General features: G+C 36.7%; 1 protein-coding gene across 1 annotated transcript in view; it reads right to left on the bottom strand.

Annotated features, from left to right (window-relative positions):
• Window positions 1–211: 211 nt before the first annotated feature.
• LOC135105833 (general transcription factor IIF subunit 2-like) overlaps window positions 212–21644 on the bottom strand; it is a 23095-nt gene continuing 1662 nt past the window's right edge. The window contains exons 2-8 of the mRNA XM_064014441.1: window positions 19555–19821; window positions 12782–12849; window positions 11538–11674; window positions 10704–10793; window positions 8662–8786; window positions 7382–7525; window positions 212–761 (exon numbers count right to left, since the gene is read on the bottom strand). Of these exons, the coding sequence (XP_063870511.1) occupies window positions 624–761; window positions 7382–7525; window positions 8662–8786; window positions 10704–10793; window positions 11538–11674; window positions 12782–12849; window positions 19555–19623 (771 nt within the window). The 5' untranslated portion in view covers window positions 19624–19821 and the 3' untranslated portion in view covers window positions 212–623. The remainder of the gene's footprint in view (window positions 762–7381; window positions 7526–8661; window positions 8787–10703; window positions 10794–11537; window positions 11675–12781; window positions 12850–19554; window positions 19822–21644) is intronic.

Here is a 21644-nt window from a genome sequence, read left to right as displayed (position 1 = left end):
TGGTTCACCTTTGCTGAGGAGATGGTGTTTCCTGTGTTGTTAGGGAAAGATGAAATGTAGGAGACAGTGTCAATGATCTTGGTTTTGTTGTACTTTGGATGCATACACCAATGAGTGGTGCAACAAGACAATTCAGTACATGCTCCACACAAGTTTTATTAACTGAAGAGAAGGTAAATATAAAGTAAAGGCATTAAATGAAATTCCATTCAAATGTTTATATACTTATTGATTTCAAATTTTAATGTCTAATGAACTGAACTGACAAAAGTTTCACAAAAATCATAGAAAAATGGTCAGGAATAAGATACTTTTAAATTATTTCAACTATTCATTTATTAAAAAGACACTATCAATCAAACTGAGGTCAATATAGAATAACAGAATTTAGTATATGCACTTTCTGGCTGTAGAGCTTAAGATAAATACAGAAGTTTAATGTAGTATACTGTATAGTTGTCAGTACATAAATATGAATTAATGATTACCTAATAATAAATTTGCAGTTAGCATAAAATTCCTACCCTGAAATACTCCTAATATATTCATGTTTCTATGCTTAGTTAAAAAAATAATGAATGATAAATTAATTATTGTTATCTCCCTAGAGTGAGTGTGCAGTGCTAATCACTCCCAGGGTCGTCAGCAATAGTTTCTTCAACCTTGTAGTGGCGGTACTCAGGCTTCAGCTCCCACATGTTTCTGTGAGGATTTTTGACGTTGTAGTCGCATACTTCCTTCAGGATCTCCTTCAGGTATGTCTGCAAGCAGAGAATTCTTAGTTTATAATCAAGCACAAATTTGAATCACTAATAAAAAACTAGAACCTGTGTTTTTACCATTCTATCTGACATCTGTATGGGAACTGGCAATATATATATATATATATATATATATATATATATATATATATATATATATATATATATATATATATATATATATATTTTCTTTTTTTTATTTATTTATTTATTTATTTATTTATTTATTTTATTTATTTATTTTTTTCATAATCTCATTTGCCCTTGGCCAATGGTCCTCTAAAAAAAAAATCTGACTACAGATCTATGGGTTGAAATCTGTATGTTAATATCTTACACCACAAAAGATCTTGCTGCTGAAACAAAAAGACATTCCCTAGGAAATGTGCAGCTAACTTAGTCATGGTTCTACTGTTAATGGAAGAACAACTTGGTGACAGTGAAGTTGCCATAATATAAAAATTGTGGTAAATGATAAGCAGTAAAGCTTTCATATATATCCGAGGTACTCTCTCAGATTGGTGATGCATAGAACAATTTGGATTAGCTAAATTCTTCTTGAATATGAAGGTCTAGGCACAGAAATATAACCAATGGCAGGCTTGTGCTGAACATTAATACCACAAATTCACCTTAGCAAAAGATCTGAGAAGTCAGATGCATAATGATTAGCAATTGAAGAGTTTGCACTTTTTCTGGACTGTCTTACTGGTTCAATATTTAGTGGCAGTCCTGTCAAGAGGAAAATTAATGTTCCTCTGTTAGTCCATTATAAGGTTGCCACAACAGTCCAGTCAGATGAAAAATATGGCTAATCATAGCTAGTAGCTACCTGATGGCTAGAAAAGACCAATGTCTGTCAAGGGCACATGAAATTCCTGCTGCTTATCACTTGCTGGCATTTATGTCTTGACCACTCTTCAATGGCATCATCACTGCTGTGCTTGCTACATATCAGGCGCGCGGTGCAACAACGACGTAACCGTGAAATTTGAGATTTCGTGTTTTTGCCTGCTCCGTGTGGTAGAAGGGTGTAAAAGTCTCGTGGTGATGTCGGCCAAGTCATATTCGACCATCTAAGCACCTGTACTAAGGCTCAAAGTCGAGCGTAGTGCGGAGAAATAACGTGCCGGTAATGAGTAAGTTTTATTTTTTACGCTCGGAAAAAAATTCATAAAAAATTTATTTATGTACCAATCTTCATGAAACTTTCACCTAATACTATGTGTAATAGGCTCTAACACATTATTAACAAATGAAAACAATATCGGGGAAAAAAATTATTACCTACGGTATACGCGTTAATTAACGCGTAAGTCATCCACCCAAAATCGTCACCTATCACTTCGAAACCTACATCCCCAAACAGAACTACCCAAGACCTTTCAAATGATGTATAATACTTACTTATTTAAGGGTATCCTATTGTGCGCAATCAGTGTTTAACTTTGAGCGCGTTTTTCTCGAAACTTCCATTTCTCGGTTACGTCGTTGTTGCACCGCGCGCCTGATATAGTACCAATGTTGAGTGTCTCATCAGGGGTTCAATCCCTAGATGTTCTCTTTTATGGCTACCATCCATCTATATACCAGGCCAGCAGTCCCACATGGGGTGACTAATCACTGAGATAAATTTTATTTCAAAACATGAGGCATTACGATTGATACAGAAGTAATGGCAGTGATGGGCTGAGCAGCAGCATCAATCAAAATAAGTAAAAATGCAAAATACTAATGCTGTATCCTACTTTTTATCCATATCCTATTTCCAACAATCAAAAAATAAACTTTATTGTGTATTTTTTTATTTATTTATTTTTTTCAGAGAAAAGGGATGTTTTTGTCTGCTTCTCATCTCATCTCCAAACTCAAGATGATGTGTCAATAGTTTTGTATCTATTACAGTCAAGCAATAGTAGCATTATTTGGTAGCCATGGAAGAAATAGCTGCATTGGTAATGAGGAAAGTAATGGTTGTATAGGAATTAGTAGTAGTCTGTGTGTTGTTTCTTTTGTCTAGGTGTGTTGTATGGCTGTTGCTCTGGTTACTCATGATGATTTTATTGATATAGATTATGATAATGTTGCAAGAGTGAACCAGTCCTGCTGTGCTCATGCAGCTGACCCTCATGCCAGTGTGGTCAGGATAAAGGCCTCAGAGTAAAGAGCCAGGATGACATAGGTAGTTCAAGTGATAGAGTTGTATAAGAATAGTGAAAGAAATAGAAAAATACCCAGTATAACTGATGCCAATGAAAAGATTGAGTGGATAAAGAAATGGCATGATGAGGAATGTGAAGATTGTCTCTCACCACAACCATGGTGGTGAACCAACCTAAAAAGTTTATTCTTTTAGTAGCTTTGCTGTAAGCTGAAGATTTAGCTTTAATTGTTTTTCAATAACATGTAAGATGTTGTCAAAAGTTTTGGGTTGGTCCACCACCATGTTTGTGGTGAGGGACATCCTCGTGTCCCTCATCACGCCATTACTTTACCTACACACGTAGTGTTTTCAATGGCATCAGTTATACAGTTTATTTTTCTGTTTGTTTCACCATTCTTATGTAACTATCACTCAAACTATGTCATCATGGCTTGTATATTTTCCAGGCATCTCACAGCAACTCAGTAGAACAAAATGTTTAAAACAAATGCATTTATAATTTGAAGCAATGAGTGGTCACGAAAGATAACTCTTCCTTAAATCAATATATCAAACACTGAATCCATTATTCTATGCTTTGAAAAAAACATGAAAGCCTAACTTAAGTTGCCATGTAGCTATTTTTTTCCGGGCCAATTTCTTTTTTCAGACTGAGAAGAAGCAAGTTGCCAGGTTGTGCAACGTGACACTCACATCAGTGGGAGTTCTAAAATTGTTTGGCAATGACTGTACATGCAGTATGCATGCATACATATTTACATGGGCAGATGTCTCACCATGTCTGAGGCATGCACAAGTGAGTGATTGCTACAAATTAGGGCCTGGTACTAGGGAAATATGTCAGCAAACCTGATTAAATATGCTGTCTACCACAAACATGGTGGAGGATGGTGTCTCAGAATAATTTATAGGACTTTTGGCTGACAACGTGCTAGTTGGCAAAAATCCCAACATTAAAGCAAAACAGCTAAAGGAACAATCCCCTGTTTCTCTAGGAGAAAGGCCTTGGAGACCAGGTAGTGTATTGTATAATTTGATTTTACGCCACTGCTTACATAGGAAAATTTCCTGAGTATAGGGCCTTAATTTGTAGCAATCACTCACTATATCAGTCTCACCTGTGCATGTCTCAGACATCATGTGAAATCTGCACATGCAAATATGTATACATAACTCAAAACTGCATAGAGGTAAGATCAGAGGTATTTGGTAAGAAAGCACATTTCTCAAGGCAAATATAACTGACCATTTTTGTCAATCAAAGCAACAAGGGAGAAGTCAAGTGTTGTCACATAGTAGTGAGTTTTCCCCATGTGGCTTTTCTATGGTGGATAATGTCAAAATAATGGGCATGCTAGTGGGCCATACAACTTGCCATAATCACAATGAGATGTGCCGATTGTTGCTAAAGTGAATAAATTATAGAAACAACTTTACATTCTGAAAGCTGGAGGACATTACCAATACAGATAGTATTGGTAGAGTTTGTGTGAGAGTTTACATGTAAGATGCAGTGGTGAGCTGTTCAGGTGTGGTTCACAAATCTCCTATGGTGGGGAGGCTCAAGGCTCACTGTAATCATATTGAGACATGCCATCTGTAGATCCTAGCCTCCTAGCCCAGTAAGAAGACACATTACTGATTGGCTGTGACTTTCCCTCACTGACTCTTCAGGCCTGGCCTCATTTTCTGTGATTTGTTTTTGTATTATATCTCTTGGCTCATTTTGTATATTTTGTGCATGAATTTAACTGTCAGTTCTTTTGTGCATTGAATCATCATATTGATTACAGAACCCAGAAGTGTTCGCAAAAACTTGATCAAAATAAAAAAAATTCAATGAAGAAATTATAACAAATATAATTGGAAATTTACACTAGAATATTCATGAAACGTTGTTATGATTGCTATGTTCAACAGCATGTAAAGACATTCTGAATCAAATTGCTTCAGCCTTTAGAAAAAATCCTTTCAGAACACTGATCAAATTGTAAATCAAATGTCCAATGAGCAAATCTGTGTAAAATTTCACATTATACTTGAGTTTAAACTGCAATCTGATGGTGCCCATAATGTGATTTTATAAAAAAAAACTGTTCAGCTTATTAGATATTTTATCTAAGATTTATCTACATTACTGTGTTAAGATTTTGTTTTTCCCTCTTAAAGAATGGATGAATTTGATTCAGAAATCCTTTCCATACCAATGAATATAGCAATGATAAGTAAAACATGTTATACTGCTGAGTTTTATGCAAACATCTCTAGGTTTTGCAATCACTTGTAAATCTCATAATCAATTAAATAATAAATATATTAATCCATTAAAACTGTTTTATCTTGCATGTGAAATGAGCAAAAGTATATAGTACAAAAACATATCAGTGAAGCACAAGACATGCTGTCAGGTCTCAAGAGTCAGTGAGGAAAAGCTATTATCTATTAGCAACACCATTTCTTACTGTCCTAGGAGTGTGCTATTAAGACTAATTACCATAAGTCTGTGATTAGGAGCTGTGGGTCCTTTACCATACCAGTTAACCACCAATCTGACATCTACAGGAAGTGTAACTCAGGAATGAATGTGTATTTGGGATATACCAGAGAAAGCTGTTTGCAATGATCCATGTCCTAAGACTTGACTTGTGTAGGTGCTGTATGCAAAGTGTGCCTTACTATCATCAATATTTATTGTAGGCTGCATCAAGTTAAGAGCATGCAGGTCCAATTCGAAACTAGTGTGAATGACAATATTCTATTGTGTTACTTTGCCACACCGGTTAATGACATGTTTGTGCTACTTGAATAATAATAAAAGAATAAATAAAAAAAATAAAAAAAATTATATATATATATATATATATATATATATATATATATATATATATATATATATATATATATATATATATATATATATATATATATATAGCAAATTACTTTCCTGCAGTAATAAAGTGCTTTTATTTTTTATTTTGAAATAAACTATGAGGACCTACAGCATAATACACACCTCTCCCTAAAGTCAGTACACAATAAACTTGCCACACATGTTATTAAACAGGAATAAGAAAATTAAAGAGACTAAAGGCAGTGATGTTATGTTTGTTGGTAAAACTTACTGTGCCTAAGTTCACAACACTAATTCTTAAAATACTTTGGGTCCTCGTGTGTCCTTATTGCAGACACCAAAACGAGATGCTCATTTGGACTCTCATGTCTTCCTATATAATCATTTGTTGAACTACCACTAGAATCCTACAATGTTTTTAGAAGACCCTACCAACATCAGTTAAAAATACTGGTTGAGTGACAGTGCTGAAACATTTGCAAATATGAAGCTGAATATGGTACTACAAGACCTCTTCCCTACTTTAATGAGTTAAAAGTTTCCTCTTCATTTCCTGACTTCCCTTTGGCCCAAATAGTCTCCAAAATCATAAAAGGTCAGTACAAATATGGTATGGATTTGATATTGATGCCTCAATAAGGTTGTGAACATAATGCTAGTGACAGTTTCTGTAGTTAGGGAAACACCACATGGTTGCACACACTGCAGTCTTGTTGGAAGAATACTGTCATAATATCCACTCTATGTTTGTAAGAGACAATCATTAGAGGTTAAAGTGAAGACACTGAGAACCACTCAATATTTTTTTCCACAGAGGAAAAGCGCTATGTAGATGCCTTGTGCTAGTTATCTTCTCTTAAGCCAGGTATGAAGACAGCAATCTACTGTAATTTAGCACTATGATGGCATTAATGATTAATGACTAAGATATCACACAGTATTTGTTCTTAAGACATTTTCAAGCTGGATTTTTAAATTTTAAATAACTGTCAATCCCATCTACATAGCAAGCTCTGATTTTTTTTTTAAAGAGAGAACCAAGTCCTGTCTCATCACTGGAATAAAAATACAATGGTTCCCAGTTAATTGTTCTGCCATTATGGATTACAATGGAATAATTCTTCCAAACCAGCCATGAATTTTACAGACAGGGTGTTCCCCTCCACCAGAGGGTACACAAGTAATAAAGAAAAATAAGAACAACTCTGTCATAAGCCTTTGTTTACAAAATCAAATGCTATGGAGTAACCATGAACCTTATCTGTTTTCAGCTCTATTTGTGCCATTCTCTTAGGATTTTGGATTTTGTAATTATTATTTTTTATTTATTGTATTTTTCATACTGCCTCAGAAAGAAGGAAAACTGCAAGGGACGAAGTGTGATATTATTCTCGGTGAGTGACCAAGGTGACAGGATGACATTTATAGTACCAAACCAAAAGAAGAATATAAGAAAGTGATCAATTTAGCTCATTTCATTGTGTACCTCAGATTTTATGAAATGCTGAAATTAATTAGACTTTATGAAATGCTGAAATTAATTTTAAAAGAAAACTTTGCAAATCTCTGCACTACTGTTACAAACATAACAATTAATCTACATACGATTGGTTGTCTAGTCAGCTTCTGCAAGTCCTTAATGTTGTAGTATTGATGCTTCTCAAAGGCAGCGAAAAGCATTTCCATCACCTTATCCTTGTCATCACGAGCCTTCTTGCCCTCCGCCTTTCTCCTCTCATCCATCTCAATCTGTCAAAAGCATGTCTTGATTATACCAAAATAAATAAAATAAATAATTCATATCTACTCTATATAACAGGCCATCAATCCCACATGGTGTGGTCCAAACAAAGTGCTATATATTCACACACAATCATTCACATGAAATAAATAATAAACAAAAATAAAAATTTAGCTATTATTAGTTTTATGCAAAGATGTTAAAACTTATACAAGAGTTTAGTCTTGTTTCACAATACAGTCAAACCTTGGTTACTGAATGCTTCCCTTTATGAACAAAATTTTTAACCTATAATTGTTTCAGTTGCCTTACCGTAATATGGTTTTTGAGCAAAGTTACTTGATTTCAAATACTACACGTCATAGCAAAAGCTGCCATAATTGATAGTTTCTATAAATATTTCCTTTGTTTTTATATATTTGGAAGAGAGACACAGTGAGTAAGACAGTAATTCAATCTTCAAAATAAGTTAAATGTGATCCCATTGAAAAACCAAGGTTCTTCAAACAAGGTTCAGGATTCAGGAGTAATCTCGAGCCTCCTGTGGCCCTCTCTATGACCCACAATGCCATCACTACAGCACAACTGCATTTTCCCAGTAGCTTTTCTCAGCAGTAAGATGTTTAAGTGTTATAGTCATCTTCATTTTGGCAGTGAGTGGGTTGCTCCTCTGTGTCACTCTCAAAGGCTTCCCTCACTTAATTGGTAACAAAGAGAATACCTACACACTTTAAACAATATCTTCTGATGAGTTCTGTGTCACTAAGTTCATTCAATACATTCTTTCTGGATAAATAATTTCTAAGCTGGAGATGTGGAGCGGCCATCTTAGTAGTGGGACCGTCAGTCATTACCCACCAAGACATGGTAGACAGGTGTCTAGGTACGGATTAATCTATTCTACATTGATTCCTATGGGGAAAATAGTTTTGGTTTCAGAACATTTTGTATTTCGAACAGCATTCAAGAACGAATTAAATTCGAAAACCAAGGTTCCACTGTACAACATAAAAGAAGCTTAATTATCATTATTCTGTTAAGTGTTTATGTTTCCATCATATCATGTTCCTAAACACAAATCTTTCTTAATAATATAGCACACAAACACACAAAAAACACTGATCTGTACTGTTACAAAACTTACATGAACTTTGTGTCTATTTTTTGGTTTGTATGACTGGACTGGCCTAGAAATAAATTCTGCCTTCCGGTGAGGCTGGGAGGCTATTAGGGCTGCTGCTTTCTTCTGGTTGTAGTAATAGCTGTCCACTGAAACATTAGTTTTTAGAGATTTAGCTAATAGTTACAAGTTGCTGCAGGGAAGAAGTGTTATGTCATTACAGCCACATCCCTTATAGACCAATACAATTGATATTGAGAAAACAGCCACAAAGAAAAGTCCTTAAAAGAATCTTGTAGGATTAAATATTTCTAAACGAAGTAAACAGTTAGCCCAGGGAAGCCACAGAAAGCCTGACTTCTGATCTCTCTAAAATTACTGAGTGGGGCAGAGCAAACTTAGTATTGTTCAATGCCTCAAAAACTCAATTCCTCCATCAATCAACTTGACACAACCTTCCACATAACTATCCCCCTTTAGTTACACTCAACTGTCCCCCTCTTCTACACTGAACATCCTCAGTCTGTCCTTTACTTATAACCTAAACTGAAAATTTCACATCTCATCTCTAGCTAAAACAGCTTCTATGATGTTTGGTGTTCTGAGTCATCTCTGCCAGTCCCCCCCTCCCCCCAAGCAGCTAACTCTGTACAGGGGTCTTATCCATCCATATATGGAGTATGCTTCACAAGGTTGGGGGGTTCCACTCATACTGCTATTTTAGACAGGTTGGAATCAAGAGCTTTTCGTCTCATCAATTCCTCTCCTCTAACTGACTGTCTTCAGCCTCTTTTTCACTGCTGCAATGTGTGCATCTCTTGCTGTCTTCTACCACTATTTTCATGCGAATTGCTCTCGTGATCTTGCTAACTGCATGCTTCCCCTTCTTCTGTGGCTATGCTGCACTAGACTTTCTTTTTTCTCTCAACCCTATTCTGTCCACCTCTCTAATGCAAGAGTTAACCAGTATTCTTAATCATTCATTCCTTTCTCTAGTAAACTTTGGAACTCTGCCTGCTTCTATATTTCCTCCTTTCTAAGACTTGAGCTCTTTCAAGAGGGAGGTTTCACAACACATCCTGTCTCTTTTTTTTTTATTATTCTATATGACATCTCTCTATGGGAACTGGCATTAAGTGGGCCTTTCTTTTTATTAACTTTCTGTTGCCCTTGGCCAGTGGCCCTCTTCCACCCAAACCAGACCTCGACTGGGGCTTAACAATATCATGAAATATACATGGCTGACATCACTTACTTGAGAGGAGAGAAAAAAAAAAAAAAAAAAAAAAAAAAAAAAAAAAAAGTGAGAAACACTAATTGATTATCTCAAAACATTACCCTCAAGGTGTATTTACACCAAGCGAGTCGCATCAAGTTGAGTCACATTGTTAAGATAATTCATGAGGCATCATGAATCAACACTTCAGTTTAACATTGATTTGTATGGATCTCGAACTAAGCTAATTAGAATATCCACCAGCATACTTAAAGACAATGGCAGACTCAATGTGACATGACTCGATGTATTCAGTGTAAACTGCTTTTTCAAAGACCCATACAAATTAATGTTAAACTTGAGTGGCAATTCATGATGCGTCATGAATTATCTTGACAATGTGACTCAATATGACGCAACTCGCTTGGTGTAAATGCATCCTCAGTCTCATTAACTTATTTTCCTCCTTTTACACACACACTTCCACTTTCCTCCTTATCCTGAAGCAATTAACTGCACAATACTATCTAAATCAATACACGACTGGCATGAAGTGATAAGATAAATAATTTCAAGGAAACTATCTGACAAGGAATTATCTAATAATCATTGAAATAGATAGGCTGCTTCCTCATTATCAAATTGCAATATTTCATCAGAAATGGAGTACCACTTTTATAAATATCAGCCATAATTTCAAATAAACTCTACCAACATGATGGCCTCAGCAGGAATAATGTGCACAATACTCTTTTCCGACTACATAACAGGCCATACCAAAGCTAATTCAACAACCCTCTGATTAGGTAAAAGGTAAGGTAAACATACAAAAAATCTTAGGATGACATACCAACTGGCTGGCACTCAAACTTTTGAATGACCTGTCCTTCCATGTACAGCTTCTCCTGCTCAGGCACAACAGGATCAGAATTACCACTTGCTGAAAGGAACAAAAATTATCAGTTCTGGTGTCCAAAACCTTTCTAAGCATAAACAAATAAATATTAGTAACTATCCAGAATGCTTGCTATTAAAAATTTAAAAATCTACATATGTGCCCAAGGCCTCATTATTATCCACACAATAATGTTAAAATATTATACTGAATACAATTCATTTCTATGTAACAAAGGCTCTGGCCAAAGTGCAGTGAGGTGCCAGCCCCAGAGTATAGATAAGATTAAGAGAAATATCTTGAAATTTCCCTCTTGAAAGAACTCATCATATGTAGCAGAAGCAGCCACAGAGTTCAAGAGTTTACCAATAAAGGAAATGAAAGTGGTAGTACATACTGCTTAACTCGGTATATTTACACTTTAAATATAATTTTAGCTATTGTATGATAATATGGCTCTTAAAAATTACCTACACTTACCACTTACTATATATATATATATATATATATATATATATATATATATATATATATATATATATATATATATATATATATATATATATATATATATATATATATATATGTTCATTTAAAACTTATCTTACTATTTACTACTTTGCTATTAAAATGGTACACTAGTATGGATTTCCACCTATATTCCTTTTTATAAATTAGACATTTACCTGATTTAACAAATGAATGTACATACAAGACCCTAAAACTACTCAATTTATCTGATAGTGAAAATGTAAATATCTGATTCTCCACACACACAAACTAACTTACGAACTGTGCAGGAGAAAACACCAAGAGTCATTTCCTTAATGCTGTGAAGCTTAAACTTGTGTTCCCGGGCCACTTTGTTGTCCTTTAGGATCTGCTCTGCTGACGAGAAAGTTACTGCTGGCAATTTTCCAGGTATCCTGTGATAAAGGAAGCAAGTTCAGTCATTTATATGTCTACAACTTCTTAAACCAGTGGTATTCATTGTGCAGCTCGCGAGCTGCTGGTGGCTCACGATGACTCAATTCATGGCTCTCGAAAAATATATAAATTAATTAATGAAAAAAAAAATATATATAGAAAAATAATTTTTCAAGTAAGATACATATTTTCATGAGGTGAGATGGAAGACGAAGTCACAGTAAGAGATAACATTCTAACATCCCTACCCTAGTTGTACAGGAATCATACGTGTCCACTACAGGAAACTGATCAGGGACACGTCTAGCTCTAGGCGTCAGTGGTCTTGCTGAATCAGTTGAGTTCAAGCTTTCGGGGGAGACTGGACGTATTTTGTTATTCTTGGAGATTTGTGTTTGAAAATAGGCAACAGATATTTGAGACTGCGGCAACATATATGAAAGTAACGACTTAACTGTTGCTGCTTGTGGAAGCTAGCTGCGATGGGCTAGTTTTACTTGAAACCAAAGTAGCTGCGGTTCTCTCAATCAATGTGTTTAACTGAAGTGGCTCTCTTGCAAAAATTAGTGAATAACACTGTCTTAAACCATGTGTTTTATTTTCTGATCAATTCCATTTTCTCCAAAATTACTAGATATTGATGTTCAACATCATCAGTAGAATTAATCAAACTTACATTTACTGTTTTTATTACGAGGAGTATTTTAGGACAAAATGTTGAATACTTTATCCACTATTCTCTCTATTTTTTATTATGCTGAACTTATATACAGTTTATAGCAACAATGTTCAAGATCCAGAGTTGGCATCACAGACCATTTCCAGTAATACAGTAAGTTGTGGTATATTAACTGAATAAAACCTCTACATTAACTGAATTAGAACTCAAATGAAATGTAACTTCTAAGCTCTAATGACAAGATATTGTAATTATTATGCTGAATCAAGAAAGACTGAGGGTCTAGGAGAGTATGTATAAGCAAGTGTGGGCAAAGATGCAATGTAGCTTTTTTTTTGTACCAAGTAGTATGCTATAAAAAAATAAATAAATAAAAAAATAAAAGCTTTCGTGAAAATCAATTATGGTAAACAGCGTGTGTACTTACTTGTGGATCCGAAGTCTGCCAACATCACCTGGACACTCCACCCACTTGTCCCTCATGTATTTTGGAATCTGTCAAAAAAAAAAAGTTATTTTTGCCAAAGAATATTCTGATGAAAACTGCAAAGAAAAATAATGCTTTGAAATTCTATAATATTCAAAGAGCCTTTGGTCATATTAAAAAATGTTCTAAATGACTTTGCCAAACTTTCACTAGTTTCCCAATCAGCATTAAGTGGATGAACCCTATGTCTATGATGTGTGGGCTTTTTAAGTAATCTCTGCTTCTAATGCACAAATGACCTCAAGTAAACATAACTCCATGGTGGCTACTGTTACAGTTTCATTGCATGTGACACCACCCAAAGAGAAGTGTGTGGCAGGAAGTTTGAGTCAGGCTGGTTGACATTTGTATGTCCAGATATCTAACTGGATGTGTCTGATTTAAAAAACCAGACACAAGTCAGGTTATTGGATGTCTGGACATTGGAAGGGGTACTCTGTGTGTGTGTGTGTGTGTATATATATATATATATATATATATATATATATATATATATATATATATATATATATATATATATATATATATATATATATATATATATATATATATATATATATATATATATATATATATATATATATATATATACACACAGCCAGCTTGCTGTTAATGCTTAATACGTTTATGTCACATCTAACACAGAAAGTCACTTTGCCTCCAAGTCATACTGTAATGTGGGAGACTGAAAACCCAAACATATATATGTGGCACAAGCCAAAGAAAAGTCCATAATGCAGGTAGGATAATTAAGGCGCAGGGATGGAGTGGGCCACTGTTAGCCCCACCACCCACAGTGATGCCAATTTGACAACTGACTTGTGCTTATGTGCTTGGCAACTGTGCAATTCTCTTGTAACCTGAAGGAGTCATGTCACCCCTAATTACACCATCAAGATACTTTTGTTTAGCATTTGTATTTAGTCATGAAGGCAATAGCTTTGCACTCAAATAACATAGTGAGTGTCAACATCCATGGAAGAGATATGAGGTGATATCAAGTGAGCATTCCTCAGCTGTGTATGCAAACAATGGCTCACATAAAAAGTAAGGAAATCTTGAATACTTATGTAAAATAGGGCAATATTTACAAAGTAATCAAAAGAACAACCAGTGCACGCAGACATCTTTCTCAGACTGTTTCAAATTCAGTCCACTTTTTTCTCTGACAAAACAAAGTGCTGTGATTAGCTGAATTAATTCAACATTTTAATGTGTGGTTTATTTCACACCAGCACATAGAACTTGTCAAACACATATGAACACACACAAACTTCTCCCATAAAAGAGGTGAATTTGAAAAAAAAATTATGGTATTATAAATATGAAATGCATACATAGGGAGTTTAAAAATGGTCAAAATAAAAGGATGTTGGCCAGGCTGATTCTTTGAAATGCTTGAATATGATTGGCAGATTTAGTCATGTTACATGAAAAAACAATGGTATTGGTTCTTTTGCTTCTGTTAAATCACTCTTTCCCACATGATGGTGCATACAGAAAGCAAGGAGAGGCAGCAGGAGAAATGGCAGCTGCAGAATCATCTATTTATTTATGTACTTTTAATGCAAAAAAAAAAAAAAAAAAAAAAAAAAAAAAAAAAAAAAAAAAAAAAAAAAAAATATATATATATATATATATATATATATATATATATATATATATATATATATATATATATATATATATATATATATATATATATATATATAAAATTTTCGAGTGATGAAAGTTAGTGAATTTGAGTAACTGAATACATTTAAGATAATAATGCATATATGCGTAAATAAAAAAAATAAATAAATGAATAAATAAATATAAATAAATAAATAAATTAATTAATTGATTAATTAATAAATAAAATAAAATAAAATAATAATCAAATATTCTAAATCAGCAACTTGAACTTGTAAAGCCTCTGGTTCAACATTGTAGTTGTCCTTCCTTGCTGTCCTCTGAAGCAAGGCCACAGTAACCACCATCCTTGTCTCCAATGCAGGTGCTCCAGCTGGTCTCTGATGGAGATGCAGGATGCTGGTGGTGAAGCAGCACGCTCTGGCACTCCTGGCTGGTCTAGGATGTGGCCAGGAATTTATCCACCTTCCTCTTAACATTTTCTTAAGGTCATTAATGTATGCTGGGAGGCATTTGAATGGGCAAGTGCCTCTCCTCAAAATACTACTGTGCTGGAAATTTCTGATACTTGTGGGGCAATTTGCAGGGTGGTGGAACTGGGCATACACTCTTCCCATTCTTGCTTCTTTTGAGCAAGTGCATGTGATGGGTTCAGATTTAGGTGGGATAATTTGGTTTTCAATGATATTCCAGGTATACATAATTTTCTCTCATTCTTCTTTATATTGAGTACAGTTTGTATTTTCTAAGTCTTGCCCAGTAATTTATTTTTCTTCTTTGTTGTCTAGTTTGTCAAATATTCTTATACAGAAGGCTAATGTCCTTTGTGCTCCTTCTGTGTTTTGTTTGTGGGGGGACCAGAGCTGGGAGCAGTAATCAATGTGAGGAAGATTAAGATTATTGATTTCCAAAGAGTGATCATGGCTGCAGCGTCTTGTGCTAAATGTTCTTAGTATGTACTCCATTGTGTCTACAGTTTGCTGTTAGTTTTTCTGTGTGCAGCAAAGGTGGCATCAGTTAACAGTAGTACTCCTATGTCTCTGCTTTATATCTTTTATACATTTGTGTCATTTGGTCCTTTATAGGTGTTTTAAGAATTAATGCTGAACTTAAATCAGTTAAAAATTTGGCACTAGTGTCGACGTGGGGTCCCTGGGTGGCTGTGCCGCGTCTGGCAGGTCTGAGTTGCCAGAAGTGTATTTTCCTTGCTGTGTTACCTGGTCAGGCAAGGTTACTCTCTCTCTCTCTCTCTCTCTCTCTCTCTCTGTGTGTGTATGTGTGTGTAATAATAATAATAATAATAATAATAAATGGTTTATTATTTAGGCAGTTAACAAACTGAAAATGGGCACTGTATCACGTTGGTCGGCGGGTACCCGGATCCTCGCCTACGACGCAGGAGGTAGTTGTGTTTGTACGTTTGCACTGAAGCACACATTTTTCTTTATGTATCGACAAGCACTCGCTACAAGTGTTCACAAAAACAACAATCCCACCAGGTCGAGCCTAAAACTAAAAGCTAAAAGTTGAAAACAGAAAAAAAAAAACTGAGGTCACTATCACTAGGGGGCGGGGAAGGCCAACAAGCTGACTGAGGCTGCTCGAGAGCGCCTAAGGTCACACGTCCTGCCCGTGTGAGGTCAAGACGGTGTGTGTGTGTGTGTGTGTGTGTGTGTGTGTGTGTTTCTCTCTCTCTCTCTCTCTCTCTCTCTCTCTCTCTCTCTCTCTCTCTCTCTCTCTCTCTCTCTCTCTCACATTATGGACCACACATTGACACGACGGCACCTGCTAAAACAATAATTGCTCCCAGTGATGTTTAAAGCACTGGATCATGGGGTGCTGTGAACTTATCATTAAACCTAGCTGTGGCCTCACTGAACATTTCCCTTTGTGTCTCACAACACAAGGGGGCAGTCACAGCCTGCCCTCTAAAGACAACCCTCTTCCTTCACACAAAACTACAAGCACCTAATTACACACACACCCTTCATTGAAAATTCAAAATTATCATGACAACTCTTACACCAGCATTGGAGTCCCCATCTGGTTAGGGGACCACAAATGTCCCCAGGTTGGAATGTTGTTCCGGTATCAACCATAAGTGTCTTGCCACCCCCCCCCCTCAACTTTTTCTCCATAAATTTCTGCAACATTCGTAGTCTTAGATCTAATTTTCAATCTGTAGAACACAACCTCTCCTCTACTAAACCTCATCTTCTTTTCCTCACTGAAACACAGGTGTCTGAGGCAACTGACAGTAGCCCCTTTTCTGTTCCCTCCTACTTTCTCTATCCTCATTTTCAATCCAAAGCTGAACGTTGTGTTTGTGTGCAATGACTTAACCAGCTCTCGTGCCCATGCTCTTGAATCTTCCAAGTTTTCCACCACCTGGCTATGACTACAGAGTCACTCTCAAACTAAATTTATCTGTGCTGTATACCTCTCACCTAACCCCTCTGACTATACGAAATTCTTTGACTAACCTCCAAAAATAGAGCCCATTCTGAGTCTCTTCCCTTTTGTAGAGATCTCCATTCTGGAGACTTCAATGTTCACCACCAGCTTTGGCTTTCCTCTCCCTTCACTGACCATCCTGGTCAACCAGTCTGACTTCTGATCTCTCTAAAATTTCTGAATGGGACAGAGCAAACTTGGAATTGTTCAGTGCCTCAAAAACTCAATTCCTTCATCTATCAACTCAACACAACCTTCCAGACAATAATACTCAATTGTCCCTCTCTTCTATACTGAACATCCTCGGTCTGTCCTTTACTTATAATCTAAACTTGAAACTTCACTTCTCATCTCTAGCTAAAACAGCTTCTATGAAGTTAGGTGTTCTGAGACGTCTCCACCAGTTTTTCTCACACCATCCAGCTGTTAACTCTGTACAAGGCCTTTTCCGTCCATGTGTGGAGGAGTATGCTTCACATGTCTGGGGGGGATTCCACTCATACCACTCTTTTAGATAGGGTAGAATAAAAAGCTTTTTATCTCATCAACTCCTCTCCTCTAACTGACTGTCTTCAGCTTCTTTCTCATCACTGCAATGTTGCATATCTTACTATCTTCTACTGCTATTTTCATACTAACTCCTCTTCTGATCTTAGTAACTGCATGCCTCTCCTCCTCCCACTGCCTCACTTCACAAGAATTTCTTCTTTCTCTCGTCCCTATTATGTCCACCTCTCTAATGCAAGAGTTAATCAATAACATCAATCCTTTCTCTGGTAAATTCTGGAACTCCCTGTCTGCTTCTGTATTTCCACCTTCCCGTGACTTGAACTCCTTCAAGAGGGAGGTTTCAAGACACTTATCCTTCAATTTTTGACTACCAGTTTGGACCCTATTTGGGGACCAGCATCTCAGAGGGCCTTTTTTTTTTTTAATTTACTTATTTACTTATTTTTTTTTTGTTGTCCTCAGCCAGTATCCCTCCTACATAAAAAAATAGAAATAAATAAATAATGAGAGAGAGAGAGAGAGAGAGAGAGAGAGAGAGAGAGAGAGAGAGAGAGAGAGAGAGAGAGAGAGAGAGAGAGAGAGAGAGAGAGAGAGAGAGAGAGAGAGAGAGAGAGCGAGAGAGAGCGAGAGAGAGAGAGAGAGCTTCCTTGCCTGACCTAGTAACACTGCAAGGAAAATACACAACTGGCAACTTGGATCTGCCAGATGTGGCCAAGCCACCTGGGGACCTCACGTCAACACTAGTGCCCAAAATTTCCTCTTTACCATTGATGAAGCATGAGCACCAGTAAAACAAACTTATGAGCAAAAGTATAGTAGACTTATGAGTAAATGTATGGTGATTTATAACAAAAATAAACAGTTAATCTGGATATCATGTCTGCGTTACATATAAGCACAAAACTCACATTTTATGGAGAAGGGTTCAGTGACCTTGCCATAAACGTAAAAAATTTTCTGGGCATGTGTCTTGTATGGCTGTAATAGCACTTGAAAGTGTGGAGAAATTTGATATTTTCCAAGTCCAGCGAGCTCTGCACCCGTCAAGAGTAAACATTGAAATGATTTTCTGCTGTTTATAACTGGGGTTTGTGGGTAGCATCATATTAGGATTTCATGGTACCTATATACCAGATCCCTCCAATCACGTGCTGCCACTTGCAAGGCCATTCCTGTGCGCACCAATTATGATTTTCCATGGTAGGTTCAGTTACACTTTTCATTTGTTTTAGGGACATGTCAGGCATTCTGATAGAGGCTCACTGTCATTTATTAATATGGCTACCCAGTGGAGGAAGGTGAAGAGAAAAGTGCCAGTGTTTGGGAGGAGGAAAACTCACTATGTGGGTTATTTAGCTACAGCTATGTTTATGGAGACTTGAAGAGGTTTCGTGTCTTTATCAACATAGCTGCTAAACTATATCCACCTCCATCAGTCTGAGAATATCAACACCACACAGGTAAGGGATAACAGTATAATCTTTGAGCTCTCTCATTAGGTTAGATTATATATGTATTATATATATGTATATATATATATATGTATTATATATATATATATATATATATATATATATATATATATATATATATATATATATATATATATATATATATATATATATATATATATATATATATATATATATATATATATATATATATAGGTTAGGTTAGATTATGCTAGGTTATGTTAGATTAGGTTAGGTTATGCTAGGCTAGGTTAGGTTAACGTCCTAGCGAGGGGGGTCCAAGGGGGGCGGGGGGGAGCGCAGCCCCACTGGCAAATTAGGTTAACATCCTAGCGAGGGAGGTGTCTAGGGTAGGTTAGAGAAAGGTTAGGGCTAGGATAGGTTAAGGAAATTCGAAATATTAAGGTCAATTTCCTTTGAGTTTTTTTAATGTTTATATTTCACTTATTTTTCATCCCCTCCCCAAAATCCCAGATTCCCCACAGGCCTCCAAGCTTGTTTGAGGGGTTGGGGGGATGAGGGAGTGAACTTCTTATCAAGAAATACCAAATAAACAAATAAAAGACTATTTTTCCTTGATCACTGGTTATGGAAAACTTATTTACTTGTTTACTGGCCTAAGATCCCACGGGTCGCCCTCACCTTCACCAGCCACAAGCCCCGGCTGCTATTGGTCACGTCCAGATCCTTCTCTGCGTGTGGCCCACTCATGGTGTTAGTCGACAACGCCCGGAGAAGGCGGCAGACGGGATACAGATAAAACAAATGTCGGCCACAAGAAGTCGGTCACCAGCTGGTGTTTGTGTGTCTGCCGCCTGTCCGCCTCTTCAACAGAGGAACTTGATCTTGATCTTGAAGATACAGGTGGCTCGTGATCACTCCTGAACCAGGCCTTTGGACTGGCAACTCCTGTAGAAGACAAACCGACAAAAGACAAGTAGAAAAGCGAACAATATCCTCCACACTAAGTGTCCCTACTTCTGGCACGCCACACTTTCTCCAGAAACTCTTTCACAGCCTAAATCATCCTTTCATTCGTCTTTCTACAGTCCCAGCAGCACCACCATCTATTCTTTTCCTGTCTTCTCCACTTTTCCATTCATATTATGCTCTATTTCAGTCAGAATCACATGCATCATTTCTCTCCTGTTCCTCTCATACCTCACATTCCAGCACATGCTTCAACGTCTCATCCCCTCTTATGTCACACATCTGGCACACACTGCTGCGGAACCATCTGTAATTCCTTGCATTCACATCCATACTTGGTCCCATAGTTCGGAAGAGAGGATCACCTACCTTGCTTCCATCATACCACTTTCTATACATCGGGACCTCATTCTCCCTGTACCATTCCAGAGTGCTCTTTCGTTCCATCTCATTCTTCTGTTCATTCAGTCCTATACACTTCACTTCTCTGTCTATCTCACTCTTCCATTTTCTCACATCCCATTCAGTTCCCCACTTTGCCTCCTCTTTTCATGACCCATTCACGCTCATTTTGATTTCTCCCAGCCATTCTCATCACCCAAAATTTGGCATATCATTTATGTAGATGACAAACATTAGGGGCCCAAGTATAGACCCTTGTGGTACACCACTTGTGACTGCCTGCCAAGAAGATGCTTTACCGTTTGCTATCACTCTCTGAGTTCAGCCAATTAGAAATCCCTTGATCTAGCCTAGTATGTCTCCTCTGTTGTTATAACTTTTCAACTTCTCCAGCAATTTTTTTTTAGTGTGGAACTGTATTGAAGGCCTTCATGAAATCACAGTATACAATGTCCTTCCTCATCCAGAAACTTTGTCCACTTGTCAAGTACTTTAATTAGCTGAAGCAAGGTTGACCTCCCATATAAGAAACCAAACTGCCTATTGCTGAACTTCTTCTTCTTCATGTGTATGATTATTCTTTCTCTTAGAAATGACTCCATGATTTTACACAGTACACTGGTCTGTAATAGCCTGGATCACATTTGTCTCTCTTTTTGTAGATGGCAGTAATATTTGCTATCTTCCAGTCCAGAGGAAGAAGTTAATGAAGTCCTGGTTAATGACTGTTGCCCAGCAGGAGGCCATGAGGAGGCACCTTCCCTTTAACCAGATTTAAAAGCTCACACCAGAATGCTCACAGATGTCTAGTTGCTCCTGTCAGTATGCATGTAGCATGGGTTTAAATAGCTCATTGGCCTACCAAACCATCCTTTGCCCTCCTGATCTCTAAAAAAAAAAGTGGCTTGGTCATCATATAAAGACCAGAGAGTGGTGCATGGCAGACACTCTCCACTAATGCTCTTGCTCACTTTAACGATTTAAATTATAGAAACTACAGCATCACAACTCAGTCCCAATATGAATTATCCTTAATTGACTCCTTCAATACCAACCTTAAGCTATTCATTCCTATGTCAGCCATAAGAAGGTTGATCAGCCCTTAGTAGGTCCTCTATTGACCAGGGAAGGGGAAATAACCGATGACTACAAAGTCATGGCTGACATGTTTGTTAAGGCTTTTGTCTCTGTGTTTCAAAATCAACATCAGGCAAAGCATGCTGAACATCAGTCCTATGACAGCTCTACCTCTAACACTGAGTTTGATCAGTTCAATTAAAGATTACCTTAGGTCTCTTGATGTCTTTCCTATCATGGGTCCTGATGGCATTCATCCCCACTTACTCCAGTCTTGTGTTGCTGAATTTCCATATCCCTTATATTTAAATCTTCTTTAACAT

The sequence above is a fragment of the Scylla paramamosain genome, chromosome 12 (assembly GCF_035594125.1).
Source record: "Scylla paramamosain isolate STU-SP2022 chromosome 12, ASM3559412v1, whole genome shotgun sequence".
NCBI classification, from domain to species: domain Eukaryota; kingdom Metazoa; phylum Arthropoda; class Malacostraca; order Decapoda; family Portunidae; genus Scylla; species Scylla paramamosain.
Note: the sequence above shows the minus strand (reverse complement) of the source record. Positions and strands in the feature narration are given on the sequence as shown.